This window comes from Amblyraja radiata, unplaced genomic scaffold, assembly GCF_010909765.2.
Source record: "Amblyraja radiata isolate CabotCenter1 unplaced genomic scaffold, sAmbRad1.1.pri S89, whole genome shotgun sequence".
Classification (NCBI taxonomy): domain Eukaryota; kingdom Metazoa; phylum Chordata; class Chondrichthyes; order Rajiformes; family Rajidae; genus Amblyraja; species Amblyraja radiata.
Genome location: NW_022630172.1, coordinates 12403791 through 12423530, shown reverse-complemented (window position 1 = coordinate 12423530; position 19740 = coordinate 12403791). Strand labels below are relative to the sequence as shown.

The 19740-nt window shown below is 50.4% G+C and overlaps 1 protein-coding gene across 1 annotated transcript; it reads right to left on the bottom strand.

Moving 5' to 3' along the window:
* Positions 1–11124: 11124 nt before the first annotated feature.
* On the bottom strand, positions 11125–18639 carry LOC116969611 (zinc finger protein 239-like). Its single transcript, XM_033016441.1, has 4 exons — positions 18395–18639; positions 15037–15278; positions 14435–14539; positions 11125–11752 (listed from the first exon to the last, which is right to left on the bottom strand). The coding sequence occupies exons 1-4, from the start codon at positions 18637–18639 to the stop codon at positions 11181–11183; spliced, it is 1164 nt and encodes a 387-aa protein (XP_032872332.1). The 3' UTR covers positions 11125–11180.
* Between the last annotated feature and the right edge of the window lie 1101 nt (positions 18640–19740).

Here is a 19740-nt window from a genome sequence, read left to right as displayed (position 1 = left end):
TTGGGGGAGTAAGGGACAGGTGGAACTGACAACCCCGCGACGCCATTGCTGCCACGAGGAGCAGCACCAAAACTCACCGCCTTCCTAACCGATCTCGGACCTGGACAACCGAGGATGCCGCTGTCATGGACCTTCCCGCGTGACCTCACCCGTGGTCGTTGCCGCCCTTGCTGCCTCGCTGGAGCCGCCGACCCTCGTTGCCTACCCGTTCATCCGCTGACCGGCACTTGCAACACTTCGCCCACGTGCCATTCTACTCCCCGCGGGCCTCGACCAGACCTGGAATCTCCACACTGCAGACTCTCACACCACGTGGTCTGACTGTACTGGGACCTAATGCTCCCCCTCCTCCCACAAGGAACCTCAATAGACAAAAGATGCAGGAGTAGGCCTTTCGGCCCTTTGAACTAGCACCGCAATTTTCCCGTTCCTGCCTTCACCCTAACTCCCTTGACTCCATTAAGAGCCCTATCTAGCTCTCTCCTGAAAGTATCCGGAGAATCGCCTTCTGAGGCAGAGAATTCCACAGACTCGCCATTCTCTGTGTGAAAAAGTGTGTCCTCATGCCCGTTCTAACCCTTATTCTGAAACTGTGGCCCCTGGTTCTGGAGTCCCATAACATCGGGAACATGTTTCCTGCCTCTTGCGTGTACAAACCCTTAATAATCTTATGTGTTTCAATAGGATCCCTTCTCATCCTTCTTTTATTTACTTTTTATAATATTTTTATTAGAAGTAGACATACTATAAAGTATTTTTTATAATATTTTTATTAGAAGTAGACATACTATACAGTATAAAGTAAGTTATATGGTTATATGTAAAAAGAGAGAAAGGGAGAATAAAGAGTTACAAATATCAAAAAAACAAAAAAGGTGGAATGGATTACTTATAATACATCATTGGAGATAGGTTCGTAGTTTATAAAGTATGACTTTTCATCTAATCCTGAGTTCAAGTTTCAGTTGGGTTTTCGTGCCGGGCCAATCTATCCCGTCAGATAATTAATGAATGGAGCCCATATTTTATCAAAACTTTCTTGTTTGTCCATTAAGACAAGTCTAATTCTTTCTAGATATAGGGTCTCCGACATTTCCACAATCCACATTTTAATTGTGGGGGTTGTAGGGCCTTTCCAAAATTTTAATATTTTTTCCCGGTTATTATACTGTAGTCGAGGAAATTTATTTGGCTTTTTGGGAGTGTTAAACTTTGCTCTGATATTCTAAGTAATATTAATTTTGAGTTTGGTTCCAATTTTGTATTAATAACTTCTGAAATTATTTCTAAAATATCAGTCCAGAAATGTTTAATTTTTATACAATTTGCAAACGTATGTTTTAAATTAGCCTCTAGATGTAGACATTTATCACAAATAGGAGAGATTTGTGGGAAGATTCTATTTAGTTTTATTTTGGAGTAGTGTAATCTATGTAAGACTGTAAATTGTATTAAAGGATGTCTGGCATTTAACGAACATTGATGTATATGTTGAAAAACTTTCGTCCCACACATCTTTCGTTATAGGAGGACCTAATTAATTTTCCCATGTGTGTCTATATGGTTCCGTCGGTGGTACCTCGTTGTTTAGGAAGGTGATATTAATATAAGCTATTATTTTTATGTGTTTGGATGCTTGTTCAAACATTCATCAAGGATTTCTGGTTCCCTAGTCCTGTAGACTTGTGTATTAGATTTAAGATAATCTCTAATTTGTACATATCTGAAGAAATTATTTGAGTGCAGTCCATGATTCTGTTGTAACTCTTGAAATGAAAGAAAAGTGCCTTTTCCATAAAGATGTCCAATCTTTTTAATTCCATAATTTTTCCATTGTGTGAAACCCTTATCCAAAATGGATGGCTTGAACAAATGATTATTTACAATGGGAAGGCATAGTGTTATATTATTCAATTTTAAAACTTTTAAAAAATTGTTTCCAAATTCGTATTCCACTATGTATTATGGGGTTTTCCTTATATGTTTTTTGTACAGTTTTGTGGGAGCAAATATGATCGGACCAATTTCAAAACGTAAACAGTCTTCCTTTTCCATCCTTAACCAATCTGGTTGTTGTTCCATTTCTTCCAGCCAGAAATTCATGTTTTTAATATGGACTGCCCAGAAATAAAACAAGATATTTGGCAAAGCCAAACCTCCATTTATCTTTGACTTACAAACCCTTAACAATCCTATATGTTTCAATAAGATCCTCTCTCATCCTTCTAAACTCCAGAGTGTACAAGCCCAGCCGTTCCATTCTCACAGCATATGACAGTCTCGCTATCCCGGGAATTAACCTTGTGAACCTATGCTGCACTCCCGCATTAACAAGAAAGACTTTCCTCAAATTAGGGGACCAAAAACTGCACACAATACCCCATGTGTGGTCTCACAAGGGCCCTGTACAACTGCAGAAGGACCTCTTTGCTTCTCTACTTAGCTCCTCTTGTTATGAAGGCCAACATGCCATTTGATTTCTTCATTGCCTGCTGTACCTGCATGCTTACTTTCATTCACTGATGAACAAGGGTACCCAGATCCTGCTGTACTTCCCCTGTTCCTTTGACACCATCAGATAATAATCTGCCTTCCTGTTTTTGTAATTAAAGTGGATAGCCTCACATTTATTCACATTAAACTTCATCTGCCATGCATCTACCCACTCACCGAACCTGTGCAAGTCACCCTGCATTCTCATAGCATCCTCCTCACAGTTCAAACAGTCACCCAGCTTTATGTCATCTGTAAATTTGCTAATGTTCCTTGTTATTCCTTCATCTAAATCATTAATGAAAATTGTAAATAGCTGCGGTCCCAGGATCAAGCCTTGGGTACCCCACTGTTCACTGGCTGCCATTCTGAAAGGGACCCATTCTGAAAGGGACATCTCTGGCTCTTCACACTGACCTGACTCGCCTGGAAAGACAGGGCATGTACGTGAGGATGCTTTTCAGAGAACATAGCTCTGCCTTCAACACAATCATCCCCACCAAGCTCACCACCAAACTCCACCAGCTAGGCCTCAGCTCGTCGATATGTGACTGGATCCTGAATTTCTTGATGGAGCGACCGCAGGCAGAGGGCCCGCACCTGTCCTCCACTATCACCCTGAGTACCGGCACACCACAGGGCTGTGTACTGAGCCTCATGCTCTACTTCCTCTTCACACATGACTGTGCTGCTGCATTCGATATGCATTGTCAAGTTTGCAGACGACACAACAGTGGTTGGGCTGATCACCAGCGGTGATGAAACACACTACAGAGCGGAGGTGCAGAACCTGGTGAACTGGTGCGCACGTAACAACTTGTCCCTAAACACCTCCAAGACCAAGGAGCTGATTATCAACTTCAGGAGGTCCCATAATTAAATTAAATTAAATTAAATTTCTTTATTTATATAGCACATTTTTAGTCAACTTGCATTGACCCCAAAGTGCTTCACATAATTACATCCACACACACAGGCAAAGGTGGGTGAAGTGTCTTGCCCAAGGACACACACAGGCAAAGGTGGGTGAAGTGTCTTGCCCAAGGACACAACGACAGTATGCACTCCAAGCGGGATTCGAACCAGCTACCTTCCGGTTGCCAGCCGAACACTTAGCCCATTGTGCCATCTGTCGTCTCCCATAATGGAGAATACGATCCAATCTTTATCAACGGGGACAGTGTGGAGAGAGTGTCCAGCTTTAGGTTTCTGGGCACTCACATTTCAGACTACCTCATATGGTCCACCAACACCGCTGCGCTGGTCAAGAAGGCACAGCAACGACTGTTCTTCCTGAGAACATTAAAAAAGACTGGTCTGCCCCAACAGCTGCTGACAACCTTCTACCATTGCACCACAGAGAGCATATTAACGTATGGCATCTCTGTGTGGTATCTCAGCTGCACGGAGGCGGAGAGGAGAGCTCTTCAGCGCTTCGTCCACAGAGCGCAGAGGATCATTGGGACACAGCTACCAGCCTTGGAGGGCATCTACCACGCACGGTGCCTCAGGAAGGACGTCAGCATCCATAAAGACTCCTCACTCCCTTGTAACGGACTGTTCGAACTACTTCCCTCCGGCAGACATTACAAGGCCTTCTACGTCCGATCCTCCAGACTCAGAAACAGCTTAATTCCCAGAGCTATAGCGGCTCTGAACCGGCCCTGCTGAGTGCCCCCCCACCCCCCCCTGGACTGTCTCCCTCAGATGGTCACGTCGCACGGTTTATTTTATTTTATTTTTTTCACATCGGTTGGAAGCTGCATACTAAATCTCGTTGCACTGATGTGCAATGACAATAATATATTATTATTATTATTATTATTATTACTATTATTATTATTATTATTATTATTATTATTATTATTATTATTATTATTATTATTATTATTATTATATGTGTGTGATGTTTGTCTGTAATCACATCTTATCGGAAAAACGATGTGCTAAAGGTAAAAATGTTACATATTCCAGTAGAGATTTTCCTCCTGGTCCAAAACAGCCTTATCTGAAAAATTCGTGCTTTATTTCTCGAGTTATTTCTGAAAATGTTCACAAATCCGAGAAAACTTTGAAAGTAAACGCAATGGTCTCGCTGATGACGTCACAATGGATCTGCTGCGCGCGATCTGCGCTGTGTTCCACCCACTGCGAGTGACGTCACACACACCCACCCCCGCCCAACTTGCAGTCGTTTGGTTGAAACCCACTTCCCCCGATGCCCGCTGTTCCCGCTGTCCCCGCTCTACCCCGCTTCCCCCGCTCTACCCCGCCGCTCCCGCTCTTCCCTGCTGCCCCCCGCTCTTCCCCGCCGCCCCTCTCCTCCTCGCCCACCTTTCTCTCCCTACTCTCTCCCCCTCCTTTCTCTCCCCTCTCTCCCCCTCCTTTCTCTCCCCTCCTCTCGCCTTCTTCTCTCCCCCTCCCCGCTACCTCTCATCTCCCCCTCCTCTCTTCCCCCTCTCTCCCACCTCTCTACCCCTCCTCTCTACCCCCGCCTCCCTCCCGCCTCTATCCACCCCTCCCCGCTACCTCTCCTCTCTCCCCCTCCTCTCTCTCCCCTTGTCTCTCCCCCCTTGCCTCTCACCCCCATGTCTGTGTGTGTGTGTGACGCCACAACCGCGTGTTGAGAGGATGGGGCACAACGTGTCCTACTTGGCCAAGTCTATATTACTAAAAGCCTGATCTTGACCGCTTTTGACTCACCGTGCTGTGATTTCCGAGAGAACGCCACCACCTACGGCCGTCATTTTTGGCCATCTCGCTCAGAGCCCCCCTCCGCCTTCCGGGACCAGAGGATTTTTTCCATCGATGAAAAGTCAGAGAGATATTAATGTTTATTTTGCCATTCTCCCTGCTGCTCCTGCTGGAGAGAGGAGGAAGGACTATAAAACCAGGAAGTGGTGTGCCTCACTCAGTCTCTGCAAGATGGAGGAAGCCAGAGGGTCACATCTCTCTGAGCTCTGAATAACACTGAACATATGCCTAATCAACTGTGAGTGCCCTTAATGTGGTTTGAAAATGAAAATATTTGCTTGAAGTAAAAAAGCCCTGCCTGCAAATGGTTGTTTGGGGGTTTGGGTTGAAATGAAAAGGCACTGCCTGTACATAGTTGTGTTCAAAAGGGAACTGCAGATGCAGGAATATCGAAGGTACACAAAATTGCTGGGGAAACTCAGCGGGTGCAGCAGCATCTATGGAGCGAAGGAAATAGGCGACGTTTCGGGCCGAAACCCTTCTTCAGACCTGTAAATAGTTGTTAGTCTAAACTTGACAATTTCCTGTTTGCATTATATTGATTTTGGATAAAACGCTACCACTTACTGCTGTGATTTATGGCCATCTTACTTGGTCCCCCTTCGTTCATCAGGTGCAGAGGATTTTTCCCATCAATGAAAAATAAAAGTGTTATTAGTGTTTAAAAAAAGTGAGAATCTCTCTCCTGTCAATCACGCCATGAAGCCACACCTTTTCCGGTGGGAGGGGGAGGGGTTATAAAATCCGGAAGTGTGGGTGTGGCTCAGTCTCTGCATGATGGAGGAGGGAGAGGTCACGACTCTGTCTGAGCTGTGAATCAACTAAACACACTGAATGTCTACTGAACTGTGAGTGTGGTGTTTTGTGTGCTTTTATGATGGCTTTTATGGTGGTTTCTCCCTAAAAATGGTTGGAAAATGGATTTGAATATGGTGGCCTTGCCATCTGCTTGAAATGGAATTTCAAGGAATAGCCGTGAGTCAATAGCCAGCCCACCAGCTGTGATTGAGCTGCCAGCACATCAGGCTTGAGGGACTGAGCTGCCACCCCAATGATCCATTTGGCCCACAATGTCCATACTAGCCGTCTGGAGACCAGTAGTCCCTGCAGCCAACAACACCCATACCAGCGCTCCAGAAAGCTCCCCCCCCCTCCCCACTGGCCACCAATATTGGAATTGGTGGAGAGGTGGAATATTTCGTCGAGGGACCAGCACTCCCGTGTGAACATAGGACCCAACGGGTCCCACTGAGTCTAGTATATAATTTTTAAAAATGGATAATGCTGACCGATCTTGCACAATTGTGACGGCTTGATTTCAAAAACAGGACAGGGGCATTCCCTGAGGGATTCGGGGGGTTGGAAGAGGTTTCGTCTGTGTGTTTCCCCTCGGTTGTTGGCCGAGGGGGAAGGCGGCAGCACTCGGTCCGTCGGGGCTAGGATGCGCGGGAGGAAGGCAGAGCTTGGATTGAGGCTCGGAAGCCTGAGCTCGTCTCCACTGCCCCGACCCGCATCCGGTCCACCACGGAGGGGGAAGCGAGCAAACTCCACACGGACAGCGTCGGTGGTCGCTCTGCCCGGAGACGGGCCCTTCGGCCCATCTCGTCCGTGCTACCTCGGGTTTTCTGCAACACAATTTTGCACAGTTCTGCATGGATATTACATGCATTGCGTTTGTCATCACTGTATGTACACTGTTTGTTCTGGCGGCTGGCTATGAACGGGCGATGTCATCACGTCCCGGTCGATGTGCAGAACAACAAACTTACTCCCTCCAGCTGGCTACCTCTAATTCCCCTTACTCCCCCAAGCTGCCCACCTCCCATTCCCCTTACTCCCCAAGCTGCCTACCTCCCATTCCTTACTCCTCCAAGCTGGCGACCTCCCAACTCTCATTTCCCCCATACTGGCCATCCCCATACCTTATCCCCCCAAGCTGGCTACATCCCATCCGGTAACCCCCCCCTCCCGATTCGTTAATCCTCCTGGCTGGCCAGCTCCCATTCCCCATACTCCTCCAAGCTGGCCACGTCGCAACCCTCCCCTGTCCCACTTAGGAACCCTGAACGGAAACCTCTGGTGACCTTGTGCCCCACCCAAGGTTTCCATGAGTCACCAGAGGTTTTGGTCACTCGCCTGGAAAGCCTCGACCGAAGCGTGAGCTGTATCTACTGACCAAAGATCCTATAGGATTATTGCTACAGACCGCATACACACATACACTCACACACACATACACAGACAGACAGACATACAGACATACACACACACACACACACAGACAGACAGATAGACAGCTAGACACGCACATACACTCACACACACACACACATACACGGACAGACAGACAGACAGACACACGCACACACACGCGCGCACACACACACGCACACACATACACACACACACGCGCGCACACACACACACACACACACACACACACACACACATATCACGAAGGTGGGGGCCAGGGACAGCAGAGCAGCGCTGTCTGCGCAATGAAGAGGAAGGTAAACGGCTGCCACAGAGCACCGTAAGTCCTTTAGAGAGCGCGGGCGGGAGGGAGAGAAGGGGAACGAAGGGAGAGAAGGACAGAGAAGGGAAGAGAGAAGGGGAGATAGAAGGGGGAGATCCAATAGGATCCTATAGGAGTTTTGCTGAAAACTCCAATGAACCAATCAAAATGGCTGGTCAGCGAAGGAGATTGCCTTCGACTGCCTGTAAGTAAATAGCGACCCCACTCCACGGGCTTCGACCAAACGGCAACCTATTTTTAGTCGAGGCCCGGTTTGAATTTGCTGAAATAATCGCAGGAACATAGAAGAGGCCTCGACTGCGCGGAAATCACTTTCGCCCATTAGGGAGAGTGACCAAAACCTCCGGGAACCTCACGGAAACCTTGGGTGGTGCGCAAGGTCACCAGAGGTTTCCGTTCAGGTTTCCTAAGTGGGACAGGGGCTCCCACCCCTCACTCCCCCAAGCTGGCTCCCACCGCACTGTCACGGGCTATGGGTCGGCAGCGCGCACACACACACACACGCACACACTCGCACACACACACGCACACACACACGCGCACACACACACGCACACACACGCGCGCACACACACACGCGCACACATACACACACACACGCACACGCACACACACACACACACGCACACACACACGCGCACACACACACGCGCGCACACACACACGCACACACATACACACACACACGCGCGCACACATACACGCACACACATACACACACACACGCACACGCACACACGCACGCGCACACACATACACGGAGCGGGGCCGCGGCTCCGGGCAGCGGACACACGGGGTCATAAACCCGACAACATCCCCGTCAGTTGCAGCAGAGTTGGGGACAGTCTGGTCCCTCCGCCCACCCAGTCACTGACTGCGCTGCACCGGCACCACGAGCGCCCTACCAGGGTGACACAGCCCCCCGCCGACCCACTCACCGGGGTGATTCACCCCCCCCCTCCCCCCGACCCCCACATGGGGTGATTCACCCGGGTGCCGGGCTGTCTGTAGCCCCACCGCTGCGTTTTAGCTGCCAAACACCAAACGATATTGCCAAGTGCAGGAACTATCTTTGAAGTAGTGGGGAGATGTGTGACTCCCCTACGGCTACAGATATGCATGGAGGCGAGAACAATTTCTTATCATTTCTGGAGATGGTTGGCATTTCCTTTCATTATTAATAGTACAACCTGAATTCTGAAGAATTCCAAAGAGCGCAGTAGTCAACGTTCGTCTCTTAAAGAAAGTTGACAGCAACAAACTTGTTAAAGGTAAACCAAAGCAATCTTTTAATCAATCTGCCAGACGGGAGTGGCGAGATCTACAAAGAGCACACACGTTGCTCAGTGCTTCTCGGGCTCCACTCAATGAAGAAAGGAAAGTTAGAGTCATTATACATTTTCTTATCAATAAAACACACCTTCTAAATCTGAGTGAAAGATCTGTAACTAAGGGAAACAAGGGAGGCTGGACACATATATTTGCAATGTCGGCCTTATTCACAAATCTAGGCACAGCTTCAGTACAGCTGCCCATTCCTGAAGGACAACTAACTCAATTTTGTTTTCAAATGACTTCCATCTTGGTTCCAGAATGGGCATCCGTCTGTGAACTAAAACAAGCTTGTAAGACTTGGATGAAAGACACTACCTTGTCCTTAGCTGGGACAGGCAGTTCAGACAGATATCTAATATGGTGCTGTGCCCAGACAATACATCTCTATATTAATACATTGTTAATACATTGTTTCAATGATTAGTATAAACCAAGCTTCTAGGATTTTCCCAGAATTTATTCTGCTGGGAAAATTCTCTTTTAAATTTGACTGCTTTCTGTTTTTCAGCAAATCTTCATTTTTAATTTATGGACCAAATTAAATTCTTTCAGTGAGGTCAGGATAAACTTGCTTTATTTGTCACGTAAGGCACAAATGCGTCAAAACATTCATTAAAAAACATTTAAAATGCCTAAGAAGGAACTGCAGATGCTGGAAAATGGCAGGTGGACAAAAATGCTGGAGAAACTCAGCGGGTGCAGCAGCATCTATGGAGTGAAGGAAATAGGCAACGTTCCGGGGCAAAACCCTTCTTCAGACTGATGCGAGGGTCGGGGAGGCGGGAAGAAGAAAGGAAGAGGTGGAGCCAGTGGGCTGAAGGAGAGCTGGGAAGGGGAGGAGAAAGTAGGGACAACTTGAAACTAGAGAGGTCAATGTTCACTGGGGTGCAAACTGCCCAAGTGAAATATGAGGTGCTGCTCCTCCAATTTACGATGGGCCTCACTCTGGCCATGGAGGAGGCTCAGGACAGAAATGTCGGATTCGGAATGGGAGGGGGAGTTGAAGTGCTGATCCACCGGGAGATCAGGTTGGTTATTGCGAACCGTGCGGAGGTGTTCGGCGTGTGTGCGTGAGTGTGTGTGTGAGAGAAACAGTGTGTGTGTGTGTGTGTGTGTGTGTGTGAGAGAGAGAGAGAGAAAGTGCATGTGTTAGAGAGAGCAGGGAAGAGAGGGAGTGTGTTTGAGAGAGGGAGGGACTGTGTGTGTGTGTGTGTGAGTGTGTGTGTGTGTGTGTGTGTGTGAGAGAGAGAGAGAGAGAGAGAGAGAGAGAGAGAGAGGGGAGTGTTGTTAGTGTGAGAGAGAGGGAGTGTTTGTGTGTGTGAGAGCGGGACTGTGTGTGAGAGACAGGGAGCGAGAGAGGGAGTGCGCTAGAGAGACTGAGCGAGTAAGGGAGTGTGTGAGAGAGAGGAAGGCGGCACAAGAGGGTGGAATGGAGAGAATTTGTGTACGAGTGGGGGAGAGTGGAAGGAGAGGAGAGAGAGGAATGTATCTGTGCAGCTTTACGGGACTTTCGTCAGGTAGCATTTGGATATTTCATACAGTACTGATCACTCCATTACAGGACTGATGTGGTGGCTTTGGGGAAGGAGCAGAGATGGTTAACCAGATGGTTTAAAAACAAGGAACTGCAGTTTGTTGGTTTACAAAAAAGGACACAAAATGCTGGAGTAACTCAGGCAGCATCTCTGGAGATGGAATTGTTGACTGAAGAAACGATCCGAAATGTTACCCATTCCTTCCAATATTTTGTATCTACCTAAACAGTGCCTATCTATCCACGTGGCGGAGTGCCAGCAGGCTGGAGGAGCGGGCAAAGGCCTTGCCACAGAGCGGACAGGTGAACGGGCGCTGTCCGGTGTGGACTCGCCGGTGCTCCAGCAGGTGGTCGAGGGTGAAGCTCTTACCACAGGACGGGCAGGGGAAGGGACGCTCACCGCTGTGAGCACGCCGGTGCTACCACAGGCTGGACATGTGGGTGAAACCCTTGCCACACTCAGCGCACACAAAGGGTCTCTTCCCGGTGTGTATCCGCTGGTGCTCCCGCAGCCCCCGTGCTCTCTAGTCACAGTGGGAGCAGCTGCTCACCGGCGTGGGTCCGCCGGTGCTGCCGTAACCCCCTCGAGCTGTCAAACTGCTCACCGCAGTACGGGCAGTCATAGGGCTGGCCACTGGTGTGCACGTGCTGGTGAGACAGGGCATGGGAGGCCATGGCAAAGTGCTCTCCACTCACCGGGCTGGGGAAGGGACGGTCCCCGGCGTGCACCTGCTGGTGGGACAGCAGCTTGGAGGAGCATTTGAAGCCCTTGCCGCACTGGGTGCAGGTGTAGTGGCGCACGCCGGAGTGGGTGCGCTGCTGTTGCAGCAGGTTGCTGGACCGGGTGAAGCACTTATCGCACTGTGCGCATGTGTAGGGGCGCTCGCCGGTGTGGGTGCGCTGGTGCTTCAGCAGGGTGCCGGACTGGGTGAAGGCCTTGCCGCACTGAGCGCAGGTGTAGGGGCGCTCGCCCGTGTGGGTGCGCTGATGATCCAGCAGGTTGCTGGACCGGGTGAAGCCCTTACCGCACTGGGCGCATGTGTAGGGGCGCTCGCCTGTGTGGGTGCGCCGGTGCGTCAGCAGGGTGCTTGTAGATGTTCCTTTAACATAGTGACCTCACCACTACTAACCACTCCCTATATCCCAAGTATAAATGTAACCTCCCCACCCCTTGATCGCTCTCTAGCTCGTGTGACGGACCACGTACAGCTAGTGCAGTAATGAATGTGAGTTATAACAATAAAAGCAGTAAAGACAACTGTGCGTTATTGTAACTCTTTACATGGTGTCAGAAGTGGGATATTCTTGTATATGGCCTTTTAGACTATAAGCTTAGGGCTGAACTTCTGCGTAAGCCCGACCTGTCCTTAGACGAGGCTCTACACGCCGCCCGCATGGCTGAGGCGGTGGACTCGGCTTCGCCGCCGGCCGGTCATGACATCAACTTTGCCAGTGCTACCGCCCGCCGGCGGAACACTGGCCCGCCGCGGCAACAGGTCTCTCCTGCACCCGGCGTCGCCAGCCCACGGCGTTGCCCTAACTGTAACTTTTCCTCCCATCAGTTCAATGTGTGCCCAGCGTTGGGAAAGACATGCAACTTTTGCAGAAAATTAAACCATTTCTCTGCAGCCTGCCGCTCCAAGGGCAGGCCAGTACCCGCACCACGGAGAATGTTAAACAACGTTGCTCAGGCTGATAGCGAGTTCGATTCCCAACACGAGCCCGAAGATTTACCTTTGTCTGATACTAGTTCCCCCTCCCAAGGGGAGGCGGGCATCTTTTCGATCTTAGATGCACATGCCCTGATAGCAGACCCTTCGGTTAGGGTTACTGTTAATGGTTCGACCTTCACTGCGAAACTAGACACGGGGGCAGTTACGAATGTAATGTCAACAAGCCTATTCAAAAAGATTAGGACCGATGAGAAAGTCACTGTTGACAACTCCCGCCTACATGCTTACGGGGGAGGGCTTCTCGTTCCCGTGGGAAAGACAACCCTGCACTGCAAGATCCTGAAGGCCTCTCGGCCCCTCACTTTTTATCTGCTAGACTCTGACAGCGTCACCTTGCTGGGTGCCCGGGCGTGTCAGGACCTCGGCCTGGTCTCCTTTCACCGTGACATACACCTGGTGCGGACCCTCATGGACCCCCTGCTGGAATACCCCGACCGCTTCGACGACAAGCTGGGCAAGCTGCCCAGCTGCTACAAGATTGTCGTCGACCCCGATGTTGAACCTGTGATCCGCCCGCCACACCGCGTCTCCTTCGCCATGAAGGACAAGGTGGAATCAACGCTGCGCGACATGGTCACCTGGGGCATTCTCAAAGAGGTGAGCGATCCCACCCGGTGGGTCTCCACCATGGTCGTTGCCGCTAAAAAGGACAAAAGTGAAATTCGCATCGGTATCAACCCCAAGGACCTGAACCTGGCGATCAAACGACCGCACTACCCTATGCGAACTGTAGAGGACGTCGCTGCACAGGTCGGTCCGGCCACTGTCTTTTCTGTCCTCGACGCCAAGAGCTCGTTCTGGCAGATACCGCTTGACGAGCGATCCTCCTACTTGACCACCTTCAGCACGCCTTTTGGACGTTTCCGTTTCCTCCGCATGCCATTCGGGATCAACTCCGCCAGCGAGGTGTTCCAGCGGACCATGGAGCAGCTGTTTGCCGGTCTGCCGTGTGCCATAATCGTGGACGACATCCTGGTCTACGGGAAGGACGTTGCCGAGCATGATCTCCACCTTCGCCTGGTCCTCGACCGGGCTCGCGATATAAACCTCAAGCTCAACCCCAAGAAGTGCCGTTTCCGCGTCCCGGAGGTCACGTATGTGGGGCACGTTTTCACCGCCTCCGGTCTCAAGCCCGACCCGCAGAAAACTGCTGCCGTCTCCAGTATGTCTTCGCCCGCCGACGTGCCAAGCCTGCAGCGCTTCCTCGGCATGGTCAATTACCTGGGGAAGTTCATCCCCGACCTCAGCGAAATGAGCGCTCCTATTCCAGCTGGTTTGAAGTTGATCAGCTGCACTCCCTCTCCTCTTCGGCCGTCATCGGGAAGCTGCGCCGCCACTTCGCCACCTTCGGCTCCCCGGCTACCCTCCAATCTGACAACGGCAGCCAGTTCACCAGTGCCGAGTTCCGGGGGTTCGCTGCCAGCTGGAACTTTCGCCATTTCACCAGCAGTCCTGAATACCCGCAGAGTAACGGCCTGGCGGAGCGCGCTGTCCGCAGTGCCAAGGACTTGCTGGAACATTGTAGATTGTCCGAATCCGATTTTTACTTAGCTCTTCTTAATATCCGCAACATCTCCCGCGACCCTGCCCTGGGCTCGCCAGCCAAACGGCTGATGTCTCGCACTACGAGACCTCCGCTCCCTGTTACCCAGCGGTCACTCGTGCCTTCTCCCCTAAAGCCTGCTGCTGTCCAGGAGCGCATTGCTCACAAGCACGAAGTGCAGAAGCGCTCCCACGACCAGTCATGCCGCCCCCTTCCGCGTCTGTTCCCCGGCCAAGTCGTCCGGATGCAGTCCCCCTCCGGTCCCTCTAAGCTTGCCACCGTTGTCGGTGATGCTGGATCGCCACGCTCCTACCTTGTCGACCACGACGGCACAATTTACAGGCGGACCCGCCAACATCTCCGTCCCGTCAACGAGCCTCCTCCGCCTCCCGCTGTCCCCTTCTGCCCTCCCCTGCCCGAAACACTGCCTGCCGCCCCTCGCATGCCTCGGTCCCTGCCTTCCCAGCTCTCTCATCCTCACTCGCCGCCTGCTTCCCCTGGCTCGCCTGCCCGTGCACCCGATTCTGCCGCTATTTCCCCGCCTCTGCCTCCGCCTGCTCTTTCTACTCCCGGTTCCCCGGCTCCTTTCCCCGCCTCGGCTGCTGCTCTTCCTGTAGAGGGAGGAGATGGCGAGCTGCGGACCCGGTCCGGTCGACTGGTTAAGCCGCCTGTCCGCTTTGGTGATTTTGCTTAGCTGTATGCTCCTCTGCTTGTTTAACTGTTTGCCTGCCTGCTCGTAGCGCATGAGACGTGGTCCCTATGTCACTACTGTATTGTTTGTTTCCAAGGGAAAGGATGTAGATGTTCCTTTAACATAGTGACCTCACCACTACTAACCACTCCCTATATCCCAAGTATAAATGTAACCTCCCCACCCCTTGATCGCTCTCTAGCTCGTGTGACGGACCACGTACAGCTAGTGCAGTAATGAATGTGAGTTATAACAATAAAAGCAGTAAAGACAACTGTGCGTTATTGTAGCTCTTTACAGTGCTGGACTGGGTGAAGGCCTTGCCGCACTGGGCGCAGGTGTAGGGGCGTTCGCCGGTGTGGACGCGCTGGTGCACCAGCAAGCGGCTGGAGTGGGTGAAGCCCTTGCCACAGTCACTGCAGGTGTAGGGCCGCTCCACGGTGTGCACACGCCTGTGCTTCTTCAGCGCTGGTGCCGACTTGAAGCCTTTGCCGCAATCGGAGCAGGTGAAGGGCCCCTTACGGCTGTGCACCCGCCAGTGCACCTGCAGCACCGACAACTGGGCAAAGCTCTTGCCGCAGGTGGAGCAGCCATGGGGCTTCTCACCCGTGTGCACCCACCGGTGTCTCTTCAGCTCATTCGCCGTCTTGAAGTTCTTGCTGCAGTCGGAGCACGTGAAGGGCCTCTCGCCGGAGTGCACGAGGTTGTGCCGCTGCAGCTGGTTATAGAAGGTGAAGCTCTTGCCGCACTCCAAGCAATCGAAGGGGCGTTCTCCCGTGTGCACCCGTCGGTGGGTCTCCAGCCGGCTCGGGCTCTGCCAGGTCTTGCCACACACGTCACACTCATAGCGCTTCTCCTTGTTGTGCCCCATCATGTGGTCCTCCATCGAAGCTCAGCCCCTCGAAGCTCAGCCCACACACCGAGCGGGGGGTGGGGGGGCTCACTGGCACCCTGGCCGCGCTCAATGTCCGCTCACGTCCCTGTCTCTCCGTCCACAGCAACGGCTTCTAAACCCTGCAGGAGGTGAACACAGAGGGTCAACATGCTGCCAAACAGGACATTACTAGCACATATTGGGTGCATTTATGGCGGTGGAAACCGTTAAATAATTCTGCGCGGCACAGTGGCGCAGCGGTACAGTTGCTGCCTCACCGCCAGAGACCCGGGCTCGATCCTGACTACGGGTGCTGTCTGTGTGGAGTTTGTACGTTCTCCCTTTGACCTGCGTGGGTTTTTATTCCGGGTGCTCCGGTTTCCTCCAACATTTCAAAGACGTTCAGTGTTGTAAATTAATCGGCCTCCACAAAATAGCTAAATTGTCTCCAATGTGCGTAGGATAGTGTTAGTGTACGGGGTGATCGCTGGTCGGCACTTATTCCATGGGCCGAAAGACCTGTTGTTTCCGCGCTGCATCTCTAAACTAAACTAAACTAAACCAAAGAAGGGTGTTGACCCAAAACGTCACCCATGCCTCTCTCCACAGATGCTGCCTGACCTGCTGAGTTACTCCAGCACTTTGTGTCTATCTTCTCCACAAATGCTGCCTGACCCACCGCGTTGCTCCATCACTTTGTCATAGTCATGGAGTGAAGCAGTGTTGGAAAGAGGGACTTCGGCCCAACTCGTACCCGCACTCCTAGGTCCCTCTGCTCTACACATTCTGCAAGGCTCAGAGTTCAGAGTCCTAATGAGACCGCACCTGCGGTATTGTGTGCCGTTTTGGTCCCCTAATTTGAGGAAGGACATTATTGCTATTGAGGGAGACCAGCGTAGGTTTACAAGGTTAATTCCCGGGATGGCTGGACTGTCATATGCTGAGAGAATGGAGCGGCTGGGCTTGTACACTCTGGAGTTTAGAAGGATGAGAGGGTATCTTATTGAAACATATAAGATTGTTAAGGGTTTGGACATGCTTGAGGCAGGAAACATGTTCCCGATGTTGGGGGAGTCCAGAACCAGGGGCCACACAGACTTTAAGAATAAGGGGTAAGCCATTTAGTACGGAGACGAGGAAACACTTTTTCTCACGGAGAGTTGTGAGTCTGTGGAATTCTCTGCCTCAGAGGGCGGTGGAGGCCGGTTCTCTGGATACATTCAAGAGAGAGCTAGATAGGGCTCATAAAGATAGTGGAGTCAGCGGATATGGGGAGAAGGCAGGTACGGGGTACTGAATTGGGATGATCAGCCATGATCACATTGAATGGCGGTGCTGGCTCAAAGGGCCGAATGGCCTATTCCTGCACATATTGTCTCTTGTCTATTGCCCCAGCGCCCCGCCATTCACAGTGAAGATCCTGCCCTGGTTTGACTTCCTAAACTGCAAACCCTCCCCACCCCCAAACAATGTGACCTCCTCCCTGTGGCTCCCTGCCCCTTACCCCTGCTGCCTCATGCTCGTTACCCCCCTTTGCTCCCTCCCCCTCCTCCCCACCCCCAAACAATGTGAACCCCCACTAGGCTCCCTACCCCCTTCTATGACTCACTTGACCCCTCTCTCTCCCCCCCCAGTTCCCAGCCCCCCCCCATTCATCCCCCTCGGCACCAAACCCACTCCCCCTTGAATCCCTCCCCCCTCCCATTGCTCCCTGCTTGCCCCCGCTACTCACTTCACCCCCTTTCCACCTCCAGCCTCTCACCCCTCTCCCTCCCTACACACTCACTCTCTCTCTCCCTCTCTCACTCTCTCTGACAGAAGCAATTCTGTTCCTCAGACGTTATTAATAAATTTTAGGTATGTACTTTTGTAGCAAACTTAACTACCTATGCATTTACTTTTAATTTTTATTGCACATGAGATTTTTTTTGGTCATAATTTAGCCATTTAGCTCATACCTGTGGCCTTAGTTTAATAAATTTTGGAGTAATGCTTTTATAATTGTTACTTCATTCAATGGAATTGTAATTTTGTCACGGTCCTTTCTGTCATTTTGTTTTCTTTTAGCATAATGAATTATGGTTTTTATTTCAAGAATAAACATTAACAAAAAGCCACAATAGCACAGCTCCAACCGTTAGACTCAAACCTTTATGGACATGGGTTTAAAAGGCAGCCTGATGATCATGTGGTTGTTATGAAATGCCAACTTGTGTAATGTCATCACAGCAGATTTAGAATTATTTTACCGAGGGGTCGGGGTCGGATGTTTTGGGAACGAATTCACAGCCCAGTTTATTCCGCTCCCCTGTGTTTTTATATCATTATTTACCCCAGTTTTACCCCTAGACCGGGTTTATTCCGCTGTCCTGTGTGTTTATAACATTAGTTACCCCAGTTTTACCGGGTTTATTTTGTTCCCCTGTAGGTTTATAACATTATTTACCCCAGATTTACCCCAGACCGGGTTTATTTTGTTCCCCTGTATGTTTTTAACATTATTTACCCTAGTTTTACCGGGTTTATCCCCCAGACGTGTAGTTTATAACATTATTTACACCAGATTTACCGGGTTTATCCCCCAGACGTGTAGTTTATAACATTATTTACACCAGATTTACCGGGTTTATTCCCCCAGACCTGTAGTTTATAACATTATTTACACCAGATTTACCGGGTTTATTTCCCCAGACGTGTAGTTTATTTGGTGATTTATTGATTATTTACAGAGCCAGAGAGAGGGAGATAGATGTTTATAAGCCTGGTGTTTTATATCAGGACGCTGCTCCAGACGGTGAGTTTCTATTATTGACCCCAGGTTTATTCCCCAGACGTGTAGTTTATGTGGAGATTGACCTCAACTCCCCCACATTTACCCGGTTTATTTACAACATTATTTACCTCAGCTCCGTCCGCAGCGACGTCACCAACTGCCGCTTCTCCGCCGCCATTTTCATGCGGTCGATGCGGAGACTCGATCCCGGGGCGGGACCGGCGGCCATCTTGGTGAGGTCGGCGCCGCTGATTGGTCGGCAGCCGGTGGCCATCTTTGTGAGGGGTTTGATGGCGGCCATCTTCGTGAGGTCGGCGCCGCTGATTGGTCGGCAGCCGGCGGCCATCTTTGTGAGGGGTTTGATGGCGGCCATGTTGGTGAGGGGTTTACAATGGCAGATTATTATATAGTTCAAGTGATTGCTCCCTCCAGCCATTTAGGAGAAAGCATGGAGTTAGGGGGATGTAGTGAGTGAAGGGGGGGGGGGGGGGGGGTTGGGGGGGGTTCACCGCCGATTCGAAGCTGCAAGACGGCGGTTTGTTTTTAAACGTGAAGGCGGATACAAAATGTTAGCGGCGCTTGTGACGCAGCGACAGAGACAGTGACAGCGACAGAGACAGTGACAGTGACAGTGACAGAGACAGTGACAGTGACAGTGACACAGAGACAGAGACAGAGACAGAGACAGTGACAGTGACAGAGACAGTGACAGTGACAGTGACAGAGACAGACGGGCAGCGACTGTGGAGACAAGAGAAGCAGCAGCAACAACAACAACAACAACAACTGGGCGGCTTTTCATGGCCAAACCCTGATGCTCACTCAAGGTCACATCAAAGATCATACAGCAGAGCAAGATGGTCAACTCTCACGCAAGTTTGATGAGAGGATTACATGGATGGTTCATATTCAGAAAGTAGTGGACAAATGTAAGAAGATACTTAATGTAATGAGATGTTTAGTTGGATGTGATTGGGGGGCAGATAGAACAGCTTTGAAGGCTATATAAATACACTGGGTTAATTAGATCTGTGTTAGATTATGGTTGTGTGGTGTATGGGTCCGCATCAAGTACTTCTCAAGAAAATAGGCAACATTCAATATCAGGCATTGAGAATATGTACAGGTGCAATAAAAACAACTCCAACAGCAGCATTACAGGTTGAAATGGGGGAGATGCCTCTAGAGATGAGAAGGATACAGCTTTCATTGAATTACTGGATTAACCTACAGGGCTACAGTCAAGAACACCCAGCACAAGTTACTGTCAAACCATGCTGGGAAAAGGAGAGAAGGGAAACAAAAAGTTTTGGATGGACAGTGACCCAGAGAGCATTACAAATCAGCATAGCACAATTAAATGTGGTTCCAACGGTTCCATTACCTTCAATTCCACCTTGGATACTTCCAGATGCAACAGTAGACTTCACAATATTAGAACAGAAAAACAAGGATAAACAACGTATGTATAATT